The sequence below is a fragment of the Equus przewalskii genome, chromosome 1 (assembly GCF_037783145.1).
Source record: "Equus przewalskii isolate Varuska chromosome 1, EquPr2, whole genome shotgun sequence".
NCBI classification, from domain to species: Eukaryota; Metazoa; Chordata; class Mammalia; order Perissodactyla; family Equidae; genus Equus; species Equus przewalskii.
This window is the reverse complement of record NC_091831.1, coordinates 83726048-83741685: the sequence shown is the minus strand read 5'-3', so window position 1 is coordinate 83741685 and position 15638 is coordinate 83726048. Positions and strand designations below refer to the sequence as shown.

General features: G+C 41.3%; 2 protein-coding genes across 4 annotated transcripts in view; one reads left to right on the top strand and one right to left on the bottom strand.

Moving 5' to 3' along the window:
- Positions 1-5389, bottom strand: part of GLUD1 (glutamate dehydrogenase 1) — a 34867-nt gene extending 29478 nt beyond the window's left edge. The window contains exon 1 of one of the 2 annotated variants that reach the window (XM_008519282.2): positions 4707-5389. In XM_008519282.2, coding sequence (XP_008517504.2) covers positions 4707-5151 — 445 coding nt within the window. In that variant the 5' untranslated portion in view covers positions 5152-5389. Of the gene's footprint in view, positions 1-3254; positions 3453-4706 lie in introns of those variants that run through there. The other variant, XM_070569545.1, reaches the window with a different exon arrangement.
- SHLD2 (shieldin complex subunit 2) overlaps positions 5318-15638 on the top strand; it is a 92052-nt gene continuing 81731 nt past the window's right edge. The window contains exon 1 of one of the 2 annotated variants that reach the window (XM_070569471.1): positions 5318-5553. The gene's annotated coding sequence lies outside the window, so the exon portion shown is untranslated. The remainder of the gene's footprint in view (positions 5554-15638) is intronic. The other variant, XM_070569454.1, reaches the window with a different exon arrangement.

Genomic DNA, 15638 nt, shown 5'->3' with positions numbered 1-15638 from the left:
TCTTTGAATATTCCAATCATACACATATATTTTAACAGGGGTTTTTGCGCAGAGCAACTATGGGCCATTTACGAATTGCTGTGCTTCATTAAACTGATCCTAGAGGTTTTTTCTTTAGTATCTGTATTATGAAAAACTAATTATTATGCAAGATAAATACGAAAAAAAGGTCAGAAGTCTCATGTCAGAGACTACTGCCTAGGGATTTTTCAACATTGAAAAGTTATTATTTTAGTGTTTATTGATTCCTGGCAGAACCCTCAGTATCTTTAACAGAAATGGACAAAACCCAATATTCCTAAGCCATCTAAATTATTACTAGCAGCGCTAAACCCAATTTCTTCCGACTATAAGCCAGAAAGGTCATGTTCAATTTTTATTTCTTGTATTTAAAATTTAAACACTGCCAGTTTCATTGGAGTTTGATACATAGCGGTGTTTGTCCTCCAATTTTTGATGCCCCAATTCCTGCGAAGCGTACTCTGCATAATGAGTGAGCACAAAGTGTGTGTCTTCCTGCACACGGGGTTTTACTGCGGAAGCAATCCAGCCAGATGGGTTCAGAGTGACAGGAAGACTCCCTGACACTCTGATGCACAGGGTTCCGCCAACATCTCAGCTCTTCATTCCTAGGATACTGGGGGTGGGGGAGATCGAGGCATTGGCTTTCATGAGATCAAAAGACCTTTATAATGTCAACCCAGTTCCATATTTAATTAAAAACAACAACAAAAACCTCAGTGTTGGGGCTGGCCGGGTGGCGCAGCGGTTAAGTGTGCACGCTCTGCTTGGGCGGCTTGGGGTTCGCCGGTTCGGATCCCGGGCATGGACCTACACACTGCTTATCAAGCCATGCTGTGGCAGGCGTCCCACATATAAAGTAGAGGAAGATGGGCACCGATGTTAGCTCAGGGCTAATCTTCCTCAAAAAAAAAAAACAAAAAAAAAAACCCACACCTCAGGCTAACAGCTGGGGGGTAGACGACACACAAGTCACCTGTTTTCTACCTGCACTTTTCGACTGAGTTAAATCCTAAATTTAACTTACCTATAAAGGCTACATTTTATCTTGTGGCAGCAGATGCAGACATATACACTTTAAAAATAGTAGAAAATGTGAATTTATTCAGTTACCCAAGTTTCAATGGTTGTCAATTCAGCATAGCAGAAATAAATCAGAAACTTTTTCAGTGGAGGCAGAGGAGGTCTTGTTTTTAAACAGGATCACTACTTTCTGCATGTTCCCCAAGTGCTACCATTGACCACACAATTCTTTCCAGGAGGCTGAGGGGGACTAATAACGCATTGACTTCAATTCTTACCTGCCTCCCCTCCCCTGCCCCCCTGCATCCGGCCACCAAAAGACAAGAACAAAGACCATCTACCTCCCACCATTTTTTTTCTCTTTGCATTTTGGCTCTTAAAAACAAGTCAATGGCCTAATGTATGATATGCTCTTTTTGGTACTGATATTTGCAGTTAAATGAAAGATTTAGGATCAATGTATCAGAGGATTCCATTTACAGCTCATCAACTTTATTTAAATGACGATAATTTTAGAAATTTCTACAATAGGAGGAAGAATCCGTTACAGGGAATTTTGACTTAATAGTTTCAATATGAAGACAAGGAGGGAAGACGGGCTGGAAGAGAAAATTAAATTGCTCCCCCATCAATGAACTGCTATTACCAATCTGTACTTTTCTCCGAAATTGACTTTTAAATGATAAACTTGCTTCTAAAAAGGTAGATTGGTCTCAGGCAGAATCCTGGCCAATAAAATACGGCATTTAATCTGAGAAAGTTAACAAGAAAAACCACCGATACTGTTTTCAAACACATAAGAACCTCTGAAAAAGTCTTCTCAAAGCAGAAATTCCTAAACTGTTCATCTTTGCTGAAAATGTTAAGACCTTTCTTGAAACCTCCCTTCAGAGCCTACAGCAAAGAGGGCCTATCGCCAATCCTTAAAGATGCAAATCGAATGGCATCAGTTAAATACGGTATGTGGGAAAGGAGAAGCACAAAAACAATAGGGATCATTAAATATTTACTTAGAATAAAGTACACATCAGCCACCCCCAGGTCTAAAAACCACCTGTTTCCCTTATAGAGATTAGAATTAGATAGTTGCTTTGTTTCAACCTTGAGAATCTTTTGGAAAACTCAGGTAGAAGGTCACTCTTGAGGAAAGATTAGACACAGAAAGCTGCCGGCTGGGAAAAGGATGAAGAGGAGTGATAAGGTCTCTTGTTTGTCTTTTTTTCCCTCCCCCAGAACATGGTAGAGAAAGCAGGTGAATGAGGGTGGGGAGAGAAAAGGGGGCTACAGTATGCTTAAGAGAGAGACTTACAGAATTACCCAAATTTTTAAAATCTCAATCGTCTAATATATTCTGGCTTTCTAAGACCAAAGTGGAACAAGGAGATTAGTAACTTTCTTATAAGTCAAAAAAAAAGCTTTAAATGTTTAATTGGAGGGAAAAATCCCACTGAAAATAAGTTCCTCTTAGAATACACATTCTCTGCAATCAGACAAGGGTGATAAAAGCGTAGGAAGATCCTGGAGCATCATGAAGGCAAAGCATGGAGGGCTACAGTACCCAAATTTTGCCGATCATCTATTTAGTACACTTTTTATTATCTTAAGCATATTAAAATAATTTTAAGGGCTTTCATAGCTATATAATCCTCCCCAATCCTCTTCTCTCCATAAAGTCAAATTCCTCAAGATAATAAACTTATTTTATAGAGGCCAATTTTCTTTCATATTCTATTACCTCGCAATGCCTGATACAGTTTATTACTTGCAATTCCTTTTATATGCCAGGAGTTAGCGCATTCAGCACGCCTTCTTGTAAATGGGATAAATGCAACAGAGACCTGCATCTCACACCCTAGTACCAGCAAATGCTACACTTGCACTGCTCCAATGTGGCTGATGCAACTTGTTGCTAGGTTCAGTATTTTGGTATTACAACTGCTGTGGCAACAAGAGGAAGACTGACAAACTATGGTAAAGTTTAGTCGCTTTAGTGGGTTTGTGGAGTTGTGGTTTATAAAGATAGGAGAGGGCATGGCCTATAAAGAACAGAACATAAAGAACTTCAAGGCAACTAAATTAGATTCTGCAGAAAAACAAAGATACTGGTTTATCTGCATATCTTATAAGCGACTGGAAAATACTGCCAACAAGACACTAATATAAACTGGACGTCCATTTTAAAGAAACAATGCAATTTAATATTTGCTGACCTTGCCTCCTCGTTCAACATCCTTGTTTGCTTTTCTTGGGAGCCTGAATTTGTATTCCTGGTTTAGAGACTATGGGAGTGATAAGGAGAAGGAAGGCAATGTAGGAGATCGACTGCGTGGACATTTTATATAATTTAGGAGCTGGAAAGGGAAATCAGACGTCAAAATGGCTCATACGCTGGTTTTAGAAGAGGAAACAGAGCTAGAGGATAATTAAATTCTAAAGGTACCTCCTGGAAGTGGGTGGGGTCAATGCAAATTTAGCAAGTAAAAGTAAATCATTAAACAGTTCAAAGCAACCTTTGTTCCCCGGCTGGAAATGCCAGCAGAACTCAAATTTTTCTGGTAGAGTTCTAAAAATTATCCTGAGGAGTCAGCTGGTCTAACAGAACACCGGACCAGGTTTACGGAGACAAAGGGTCCAGCCTAACATCCTCTGTGCTTATCGGCTAAGCAGTCTCCAGCAAGACTCTTCACCTCCCTGGGTTCTTCATTCTACATAATTTTTTTAATAGAAAAAGATAATTTTGCCCTTTTCTATTTCAGGTTACTTTTAAGCACCTTTAAAGATGTATTGTGCAATTTACTGCGGGGGGGGGGGGAATGAAAAAAAGCTTTTATTTGCTCAAAGAAAGCAATCTGACTGCAGAAGCCAAATCTACAGACATTCAAAAATTTAAAATACGGAATAACTTGGTAACTACCAAATAGTAACCCACTCAGCTCCTTTCTTCACTTACTTTGATCTTTTCCCCAAGCTCCAATCTGGTGCGAGCTAAGACTAGTACACACCCCCAGGGCTATTTCATTCCATTGGCTGGCGGGCGATCCTGCTCCATCTAGATTTACTGTCAGGATGCCCGGTGTTATTCATCAGAGATGTTACACCGCTCACGTATCACATTTTTGTTGTTGTACAAAACAGAAGCCGTCAGGGTACAAAAACAACTTCACTTAAAAGATCAACGCATAATTAGTTAATTCATTGGGTTAATAAAACTGTCTAGATTTCACACCTGGAAGGCAATTCATTTTGCACGTTCCTGTATCATCTGTCACTCATGAAAAAAAAAAGATTGGAAAAAAAGCGAAAATAATCATTTCATAGTTTGCATTCGGATGAGTCACAGAAACCCACAAAAACTTGCAGAGACACAATCAGATAGGCTGGTCATTCCCTTTTCTAGGAGTGCATTCCGTCAGGACCCACCCTGTGTGTCACACACACCAGGATCAAAAGGAGAGCGGTGCAGTGTCTCTTCTGCATCCGGGATCAACATATGCAGAAACCCGGGACGATGGCTCCCGGGGGAGGGAGAGGGACTAATGACTTGGTGGCTTTAAGGTGGAAAAACCCCTCTCCCCCCGAGCCTGCCACATCCGAGGCGGGGGCGAAGGGGGAGCGTGGGAGGGGGACAGTGCCCGCCCGGCCGGCGGGCGCGAGGGGCTCACCTCCCTTGCAGGGCGTGCGGTGCTGGCTGTGCTGGGCCCGGTAGCCCTCGATGACTTCCCAGGAGCCGTCGTCGCGCCGGATGGGGAAGGACAGGCTCAGCACATGGTTGCAAGGCTTGATGATCCGCAGGATGCCGCGCACCCGGTTCCGCTTCTGCTCCTCGCTCTCCCGGGTCTTGAGGTCCTCCACCAGCTTGTCCTCCACGATGCTGGCGCCGCGGTCGAAGAAGCCCTCCACCATCTTGAAGAAGTTGGGGTCGTCCTCGCGGTCGGCCGCCGCCTCGCTGTAGTGTCGCCGCGCGGGCGGCACGAACCCCGGCTGCGGGGCGGCGGCGGGCTGCCCGCGGGCCCGGCCCAGCAGCGAGGCCGCGTCGGCGGCTGCCGAGCCCAGGGCGGCGGGCCCGGCGCGGGCCAGCAGCATCGCTTCGCCCAGGCAGCGGTACATGGCGGCGGGGCGGAGGCCGCGGCGGAGAGGCGCTCGCGGAGGCCGGGGGCGGCGGGAGGGAGGACGGGCCCGGCGCCGGCTGCTCTTTTAAGCCGCAGCTTCCTGCCTGCCCGGCTGTCCCCTCCCCTCCGCCGCTCGCCGCCGAACCGGGAGGGCGGACCCCGGCAGCCGCGGGCCGACGTCGCCTGTGAATGGCAGGGCGGGCGCGCGCCGCCCAGGGCGCCGGGCCTCCGCCTCCGCCGCCGCCTCCGGGGCCTCCCTGGCGGCGCGCGTGCCGGCGGGCGCTCGGGGGCGCGCACGGGGGAGGGGCGCGGACCCCCGCGGGCCTCCCGGATCTCCGCGGAGGCGGCGTCTCAGGTCTGTGCGCGGCCCGGGCCTCGACCCTGGGAGGGGTCTGCGCGGGTAGGTGGTCTGCCCGGGGCTGCGGGCCTGCGCAGGGAAGGGGGTTTGCCTGGGGAGGGGTCGCCCCGGGGAGGGGCCTGCGCGGGGAGGGGTCCCCCCGGGGCGGGGGTCTTGCGCGGGGAAGCGCCCGCCCGCCTCCGGGGGGCGCTGCGAGGCCGGTCCGGGGCCCGCGCTGGGGGAAGGCCGTGCGGCCTGGCGGCGGGCCCGGGGCCGTGAGTCATGGGTGTCCCTCCTTTCCGCCCGCGCGCCCTCGGGCGAGGCGGTCATCCTGCCCCCCCGCGGGCCTGTCCCCGTCGGTCCCCAGGGCGCGCGCCGGGCGCCGAGGCCGAGAGGCGGCGGCGAAGATCTTGGTGTCATCCGGGCCCGGGTTTGGGAGGCGGCTTGCAGGAAGGAAAGGGGAAGGCCTGGGGGTGACGGATCCCTTAGCACTGGCTTCCACCGCTTTTAAGTTTTTCATTTTGTCGCTTGCAACCACTCGATGTTGACATAAAACTGTTATGTAAATCATTGTTGTATCTTTCTAAAATTTACTGACTGTGCTGCTCCTCTTCACATGTGTGTTCTTGAAGTGGCCTAAAAACAAGGACGCTACAGAAAGGCAGTGATACTCCGGGAAGCCCTTTCTCAGTCATATATGTATGAAATGGTCCAGAATAGGATGTGGAAACTTTACACGAGGGCTTAATTATGTCCTCCCGCATACTTGCTGAGAAATGCTAGAGTTATACACTCCGGTGGGTACGGTAGATGCTGTGTAATGACTCAGTCTTCAAGACAAGCTACTGAAGGCCACAGGGCCAGCTTCGGAGGTCCCAGAGTACTTTGATGGTGTTAAAACGGCATCTTTTTGACTGGCAAAACGGGTTGCTTCCTGACATTCGCCTAAGTCATCTATTAGAATGTGGAAGAGAACATTCTTAGTTCTCACACTGTACTGCAAATTATCAAGTGGCAACCTGGATCAGTTAATACATTCATCCATCTCACTGTACTCTCAAAGCAAAAAAAAATGGAGCTCATTTGCTGGATAAATGATAGTCATTATTAATGTTTGTATTGTGTTTTTTAGTGAAAAGTATTCTCTGAGCTGAATCCTCATTTTGTTTTATTGGTCCGGATTAAGGTACCAAATTCTCTTTTCACTGCATAGTCTTATCATTTTACAGCACACACACACGCACACACGCACACACACACGCATCCCTGAAGTTTCAGAATAAAGTGATTGGCATCAGTAAACGTGGAAATTTTTTCTCCTCAGCTTAAATTCTTTGGTATGTTTTGAGGAAAGTGGCTTAAAACTTTAGTTTTATTGCCCTAGTTTGTCTCTTTTTTTACAACCATAGCCTTCAGAAAAATAAATGTTTACCTTTGCTTCTTCCAAGTTTGTTCACCTACATTCAAGACACTGGAAAGGCTATGGAAGGAGCGAGGAATTATTTTTAATTGAGAATCTCCTATGCGCATGTCTTATAAAATGGCTGCGCAAGAACCCTATGAAGGAGATGTTTTTATTTTTAAAATCTTCATTATGTTTTTAAATCATATACAAGTTGTAAAAAATTCAAACAGTATAGAGAGGTTTAAAAAAAAAGAGTGAAATTATTCAAACCCCAACGCCCATCCCCTCCCGTTTAGTAAGTAGTTGGATTGTTTATTTTCACACTAAAGTAGGAATTATAATTATCAGTTTAACCGAAGGGGAAACTGAGGTTCACAGAGACCAAGTAAATTGTTGACGCTCACCTGGCTGGTAAATAGCAGGCTAAGATTCAAACCCGTGTATCTGACTCCAAAATTTATGCTATTTCTACTATTCCAAAAAATATTTTAAGTGTTTGTTGCATTTAGTGTGAATTATTTACTGCAATGTAAAGGCTAGTGGGTTTCAGCTTTACATTGATGCTTGCTTTTTTAAAATATACAAATATTTTGCAAATTAAAGTTTAATTATTGGTAGCACTTTTCAGTTCAATAGGAGGCCAGAATTTAACTTGAAGGGAATTTGGGTCATTTGAAAGCATTCAACAAAGACAAATCGTTTTTTCTGCCTTTGAGCTTTATGAGTTTTCCTCAGCTCTTTTATGATTCCAGGTCTTTTCTCCTTGATCCTTAGCATGCTTTTGTGCTTTTAGAAAATATTTTAAAATTATTTTAGGATTTAGAAAGACATACCATATAAAAGACAGACCATATTAATGCATGAACAACATAGTCGTCTTTAAGAATAATTTAATTTGGAAAGGTAATACATACTTTCTACTTTCTCTTTAGACTTGTCTATTCTGTACTTTTCATTTAAATGGAATCATACAAAATGTGGTCGTTTGTGACTGGCTTCCTGCACTTAACATAGCGTTTTAAAGATTTGTCTATGTCAAAGCATGTATCAATATTTCTTTTTATGGCTGAATGGTATTTATGGTATTTATGTATGGCCATATCATATTTTTTTAATCCATTCATCATTGATGGACGTTTGGGTTATTTCTACTTTTTGGCTATTGTGAATCATGCTGTTATGAGTATTCTTGTACAAGTTTTTGTTTAGACATATGTTTTCAGTTCTCTTGGGTATATATACCGAGGAGTGAAATTGTTGGGTCTTATGGTAACTCTGTGTTTTTAACCTTTTGAGCAACTGCCAAACTGTTTTCCACCGCAGCTGCACCATTTTAATTCTTAGCAGCACTGTATGAGGGTTCCAATTCTCCCTGTCCTCCCCAACACTTGTTATTATCTGCTGTGAAGTGGTGGCTCATTTTGGTTTTGGTTTGCATTGCCTTGACGGCTAATGACATTGAACATCTTTTCATGTGCTCATTGATCATTTGTGTATCTTTTTTTGGAGAAATGTCTGTTCACATCCTTGTCTCATTTTTAAATTGGATTATTTGTCTTTTTATTGTTGAGTTGTAAGAGTTGTTTATGTATTCTAGATACAAATCTCCTATCAGATATATGATTTGCAAGTGTTTTCTTCCATTCTGTGGGTCTCTTTTCACTTTTCTGACAGTGTCCTTTGAAACTCAAAAGTGTTTAATTTCGATGAAGTTCAATTTATAAATGTTTTCTTTTGTTGCTTGTGCTTTTGTCTAAGAAATCATCATCTAATTGGAGGTCGTGAAGACTTATACCTATATTTTCTTCTAAGAGTTTTATAGTTTTACCTTTTACGTTTAGGTCTTTGATCCATTTTGAGTTGAATTTTGTATATAGAGTGAGGAAGGAGTCCAATTTCTTTCTTTTGCTTGTGGATATCCCTTTGTTCCAGCCCATTTGTTCAAAAGACTGTTTCTTCCCCATTGAAATGTCTTCACACTCTATCAAAAGTCAGTTGACCTAAATGTGAGGGTTTATTTCTGGACTCTTCAGTTCTTTTCCACTCGTCCATGTGTCTATCCTTATGCTGGTACCACACTGTCTTGATTACTGTAGCTTTGTGGTAAGTTTTGAAATTGGGAAGTTTGTGAGTCCTCCAACTTTTTTCTTTTTCAAGATTGTTTGGTTATTCTGAGTCTCTTGAATTTTTGTGTGAATTTTAGGATCAGGTGGTCAATTTCTGCAAAGAATCCAGCTGGAATTTTGTTTGGGACTATGTTGACTCTGTAGATCGATTTGGGGAGTAGTGCCATTTTAACAATAGTGCATCTTCCGATTCAAGAACGTGAGATTTTTCCTTTATTTAGGTCTTTTTAAATTTCTCTCAGCAATGTTTTGTCTTTTCAGAATGTAAGCTTTGGACTTCTTTTGTTAAGTTTATTGCTAAGTATTTTATTCTTTTTGATGCTGTTATCACTGGAATTGTTTTCTTAACTTCATTTTCAGATTGTTTATTGGACAGAAATACAATTGATTATTGCATATTGATCTTTTATGCTTCAACCTTACTGAACTCATTTATTAGTTCTGATAATTATTCTAGTAGGGTCTATAGACAAGATCATCTCATTAGGAAATAGAAAGAATGTTACTTCTTCCTTTCCAATCTGGGTGTATTTTATTTTATTTTATTTTTCTTCCTTATTCTTTTTTACTTTTGCATAGTATTTCATTGTATGGATGTACCATAATTAATAGAATTGTAGATTGTTTCCAATATGTTGAAGTTACAGCAGGGCTATAGTGAATAACCTGTTACACAGTACATCAGTTTTCAAACTCCTTCATCTCAGGACTACTTTACCTTCTAAAGTAAGAGTAGCGAATTTGAACTTAGAAAGAACTTAATAGTAATCAGAATTTTGTTTTCCTATGAAATTGCTTAGTTCATATTTGACATAAACTGTTACCCTATCTAGGTATTAAAAATGATATAAAGAAACCAAATGATATCACAGATCAAATACTTAGGTTTTTAAATAAGGGTTTTTAAAACAAGGAACTAAAAATCTTGATTTTTTTTTTCTCAGGTTACTAATTTTAATAGGTTTTAGTTCACAAGTGCTTATCAGTCCTTCATAATCAGCCAGATGGGTGTGGGGAGAGAAGAGTATCCTTTGCTGAGGGAAGGCCATATGCAAAGGCCTGAAGATAAAGGAGAGCGTGGTTTGAAAAGGCAGGGGAGCATACACTTTGGTTAAAAGCAGTTTGGTCATCACAGCAATGTGGCTCGAACAGTAGTTTGGTTGAAAAAGAATATCCCCTAGTTCTGTTTTTTTTAAGTATTGGTAATTTTGGTGCACCATGTACTGGTTTTAGAAGCTTTATGCCATGGTTTTCAGGACAATTTTTTCTAATATTTGCTTTTTTGTTTCTAATTAATTTTCAGAAAAGTTTGTGATTTTGATTTTTTTCCCATTACTGAACATGTTTTTGTAATAAGCAAAAAACGATAAAGAAAACTATATCAAAGAAAAGGATCTGAAAATGTCATGGTTTGTTGCGTTTTTCCTCTTAAAAAACTCTTTTTTTCCTAGTAAATCAAATGTCAGTTATATCTGCTTGGCTAGTTTGCTTAAGTTTTCATGTTGCTGCATTGCTGAATACTATTCAACAAAGGTGTTATCAACTCTTGCTTGAGGGTTCTTTCCATGTTGTGAGTAAAAGATGAAAAATCATAGTAGGATCTTATTCCCTGTAAGCATAGCATGCAAGAAACAAGTGAGGTCTCTTAAAAATTAACTACTGAGGTAGGATTATGAACACTCCTCTATGTAATTCATTATGTCTCTCTCTTTTTGCTGTTTTTTAATTTTTTTGTTTTCCTTATATATCCTGTATATCCTTATGTCCTGTATATTCTTATGTCCTTTGTTTTCCTGTATTTCCTTAAAAAGAATGGCACATTCAGTTGTTCATCATTCAGATGCTTGTCATTCAGCTCCATTTATTGATCTGTGTGGACGACCCTCTATAAAAGCAAATCTTTGTTCTATCTTTAGCATTTTCTCTCTGGAAATTTTAGATCTGTTGTAATTTCGATATGGAATTGGCATTTGAATAGTAAGAAAGAAAGTGTAAGCTAAAAATTGGGACACGCCTGTGATGCTATTCAAAGCAGACGTAACTGAAAAATAGACTGGAGAAGCAAAAAGTACCTTTCCATTGACCATCATGGAAGAGTTGCAGACTTTCTTGGGAAGTATAGATGCGAGTATAATTACAATGAGTTGCTTCTTAGTGAAAGGTAGAAAAGAAAAACCTGAATGAAGCGGGAGGGCTTAAGGTGGAGACACTGGTGATGGCTGGAGTCAGCTAAGTAGCAGCCACCTAACTTCCTGATCCGGATAGCATGGCGTGAACAGATATTTGCTAGCTATGTTGCTTAGGATGCTTTGGCCCTCAAGTAACAATATCCGCATAAAAATGGCTTAGACTAAAGCCATAAACTAAGATAACTATTATGAAACAAGGAGCGGGAGGCAAGGGTATTTCATTGTTGGTACAGAGCTCAGTGATACCATCAGGGACCCAAGTGCTTTTCTCGGTGTTGCACTCAGTGAGTTGGTGATAGCTTTCCTCATGGTTGTAGGAGTGCTACAGCCGTGCCAGGGGTCACATGCAGAGCAACTAAGTACTTGTGTAGAAGAATAGCAGTTTCCGCCCATGCATCCTGCTTTATTGGTAGAGAAAACCTTTTCCAAAGGCCTGCCAGCCAGCTTCAGCTCTCTTAGGCTGCGGTGGCTAGGACGGGGTTATATGCCCGTGCCCTTGCTGTGAGGGAGGCTAGAAGGAGGACTTTCTGGCACTGTGAGCTTCTGAAGTATAGACAGGCTCTGCTAGCAAGGGAGGAAGGGTGGAAGGAGTAATTGTAAAGTTGGCAACCGACGCTGTTTGCCCTATTTGCACGGAAGATACTGACCTGCTCTGAGCCATCTTACTGTGATAATCTATTTCCTTAGAATACAAGTGCAGTTTAAGAGGGGTGAAACACTCTTAAATGTGACCCTGGGAATTATGATGCTTGCAGTTTCATGTTCTCTGCGTTTAGAAATCTGCAGATTCTTTTTTTTTTTTTTAAGATTTTATTTTTTTCCTTTTTCTCCCCAAAGCACCCCCGTACATAGTTGTGTATTCTTCGTTGTGGGTCCTTCTAGTTGTGGCATGTGGGATGCTGCCTCAGCGTGGTTTGATGAGCGGTGCCATGTCCGTGCCCAGGATTCGAACCAACGAAACACTGGGCCGCCTGCAGGGGAGCACGCGAACTTAACCACTCAGCCACGGGGCCAGCCCCTGAAGTCTGCAGATTCTAATTCCATTTGGAAACTATCATTATGTTTCATATTCTCTACATTGAGAAATTTCCAGATTAAGTTCCATTTGAGATCTTCTTTGATGATGACAGTTTTAAGATTATGCCTCCTTTTTTTGAATATTTCTTTTTTACCATTGACAGTTTGTAAGGCAATAACTCCATGCTGTGGTGTTTACTCTGTTGCCAGACCAGTGGACAGAACAGAAACCCATCCTCAACTTGTGGGGAAAACGGGGAAATGATAATGAAATATCAAGTGCTCAAATAATTTCAACAGATTTTCAGAGGGAGGTGCCATCAACAACTTATTGTTGTCAGTGTAACGCAGAGGCAAGTGGCTTAAATTAATGAGAGGACTACTCTGGCCTTTGTGTTGAAATTAGAAGTTCTTCTTGTCTCTGTGCTGAGGGCAGAAGTGAAAGTCTTGTTGGAGTCTCTGTGTTATGGTAACATACTATCAGAAGCACAGCTTGGGATAAAACTTTTTGTTTTTATTGAGTTCATAACAGTTTACAACATTGTAAGGTTTCAGTTGTACCTTATTACCTGGCCATGGGAGAAGACTGTTTGAAGATATGTGGGGTGGTTACGTAAAGGGGCCCTTTACGTAGCTTTGTCCTCCTCAGTTTCCTCATCAAAGGTAGAATCTTTATGACTGCATTCTTGGAGAGCCAGCTGAAACCAATGAAGCACAAAAGGATTCCATCTTAGATTGTAGGATTGATATCTGCCAGCCGTCCACAATGAAAGTTCCGGTGACCTATTAAAACAAAAAAAGAATGAAGTGTCGGTGAGCAACAGTATGTCAGTGCTAATACAGAGAGAGAAGAACTATCAGGACTTCAAGAATGACGGAAGTTTGTGATGAAAGGCTCAAATTAAAGCAAGTATTGATCCCTACCATCATGTGTTTTTTCTAGGTCAGATAGAAAATGGAATTATTTTGAATACTAATTATTTGGCATGCAGTAGGCCTCCCATTGTCCATGGGGGATATGTTCTAAGACCCCCAGGGGATGCCTAAAACTACAGATACTACCAAACCGTATATATACTATGTTTCTATCCTATACGTGCATACCTGTGATAAAATTTAATTAACAAATTAGACACAGTAAGAGATTAACAACAAGAACTTCTTTTTGGCATATGCAAATGGCCAGCATCACTACTCTTGTGCATTGGGGCCATTATTAAGTAAAATAAGGGTTACTTGAACACAAGCACTGCAATACCACAATAGTTGATCTGATAACCTGGATGGCTACTAAGAGACTAACAGGCGTGTAGCATGCAGTGTGGATATGCTGGGCAGAGGGATGATTCACGTTCTGGCGAATCCATCCGGCTGGATGGAGTGGGATGGCATGAGGTTTCATCACGCTGCTCAGAACAGTGCACAATTTAAAACTTATGAACTGTTTGCAAGCATACATGAGAGATACTGCGGGTTTGGTCCCAGACCGCTGCAATAAAGTGATTATTGCAATAAAGTGAGTCACTCAAATTTTTTGGTTTCTCAGTGCATATGAAAGTTGTGTTTACACCATACTGTAGTCTATTAAGTGTGCCTTAGCATCATGTCTTAAGAAAACCAATGTACATACCTTAATTTAAAAATGCTACATGCTGTTTGAAGATGACATGATTCTGTATATAGAATACCCTAAATAATCCACCAAAAAACTATAGAAATAATTAATGAACACAGTAAAGTTGCAGGGTACAAAATCAACATACTAAAATTAGTTGCATTTCTATGTACTAACAACAAACTAACAGAGAAGAATACAATCCCATTTACAATCTTGACAAAAAGAATAGAATACCAAGGATAAATTTAACCAAGGAGTTGGAAGACCTGTACACTGAAAACTATAAGACATTGTTGAAAGAAATTGAAGAAGACATAAAGAAATGGAAAGATATTCTATGCTCATGGATTGGAAGAATTAACATAGTTAAAATGTCCATATTGCCTAAAGTAATCTACAGATTCAATGCAATCCCAGTCAGAATCCCAATGACATTTTTCACAGACATAGGAGAAAGAATTCGAAAGTTTATATGGAACAACAAAAGACCCCAAATACCCGAAGTAATCCTGAGAAAAAAGAACAAAGCTGGAGGTATCACACTCCCAAATTTCGAAATATACTAGAAAGCTATAGTAATCACAACAGCATGGTACTGACAGAAAAATAGACACACAAATCAGTGGAACAGAATTGAGAGCCCAGAAATAAACACACACATCACAGACAGCTAATATTTGACAAAGGAGCCAAGAACATAAAATAGAGAAAGGAAAGTTTCTTCCATAAATGGCTGACAATACTGGACAGCCACATGCAAAAGAATGAAAGTAGACCACTGTCTTACACCATATACAAAAATAGACTCAAAATGGATTAAAGGCTTGAATTTAAGACCCGAAGCTGTAAATCTCCTAGAAGAAAACATAAGCGGTGCACTCTCTGACATCAGTCTTAGCGATATCTTTTTAATATCATGTCTCCTCAGGCAAGGGAAACAAAAGAAAAAATAAACAAATGGGACTACATCAAAGTAAAAAGCTTCTGCACAGCAAAGGAAACCATCAACAAAATGAAAAGACAATCCACCAACTGAGATAAAATATTTACAAAGCATATATCCGATAAGGGGTTAATATCCAAAATATAAAAGAACTCATACAACTCAACACCAACAACAAAGCAACAACCTGATCAAAAAACGGACAGAGGGTCTGAACAGACATGTCTCCAAAGGAGAGATACAGATGGCCAACAGGCACATGAAGAGATGTTCAACATCACTAATTATTAGGGAAATGTAAATCAAAACTATAATGAGATATATTATATCACACTCATTGGAATGGCTATTATTAAAAAGACAAGAAAAAGACAAGTGTTGGAGAGGATGTGGAGAAAAAGAAACCCTCGTGCCTTGCTGGTTGGAATGTAAATTGGTGCTGCCACTATGGGAAGCAGTATGGAGATTTCTCAAAACATTAAAAATAGAAGTACCATATGATCCAGCTATCCCACTTCTGGGTATTTATCCAGAGAACACAAAAACACTAATTGGAAAAGATATATGCACCCCTATGTTCATTGCAGCATTATTCACAATAGCCAAGACTTGGAAGCAACCGAAGTGCCCATCAGTGGATGAATGGATAACGATGAAAAGAAGATGTGGTGTATGTATATGTGTATACATATATATATAAATGCAGTACTACTTAGCTATAAAATAAAAGACAAAATCTTGCCATTTTTGACAACATGGATGGACCTTGAGGGTATTATGCTAAGTGAAATAAGTCAAATGGAGAAAGGTGTATGACTTCACTCATATGTGGAAGGTAAACACACAGATA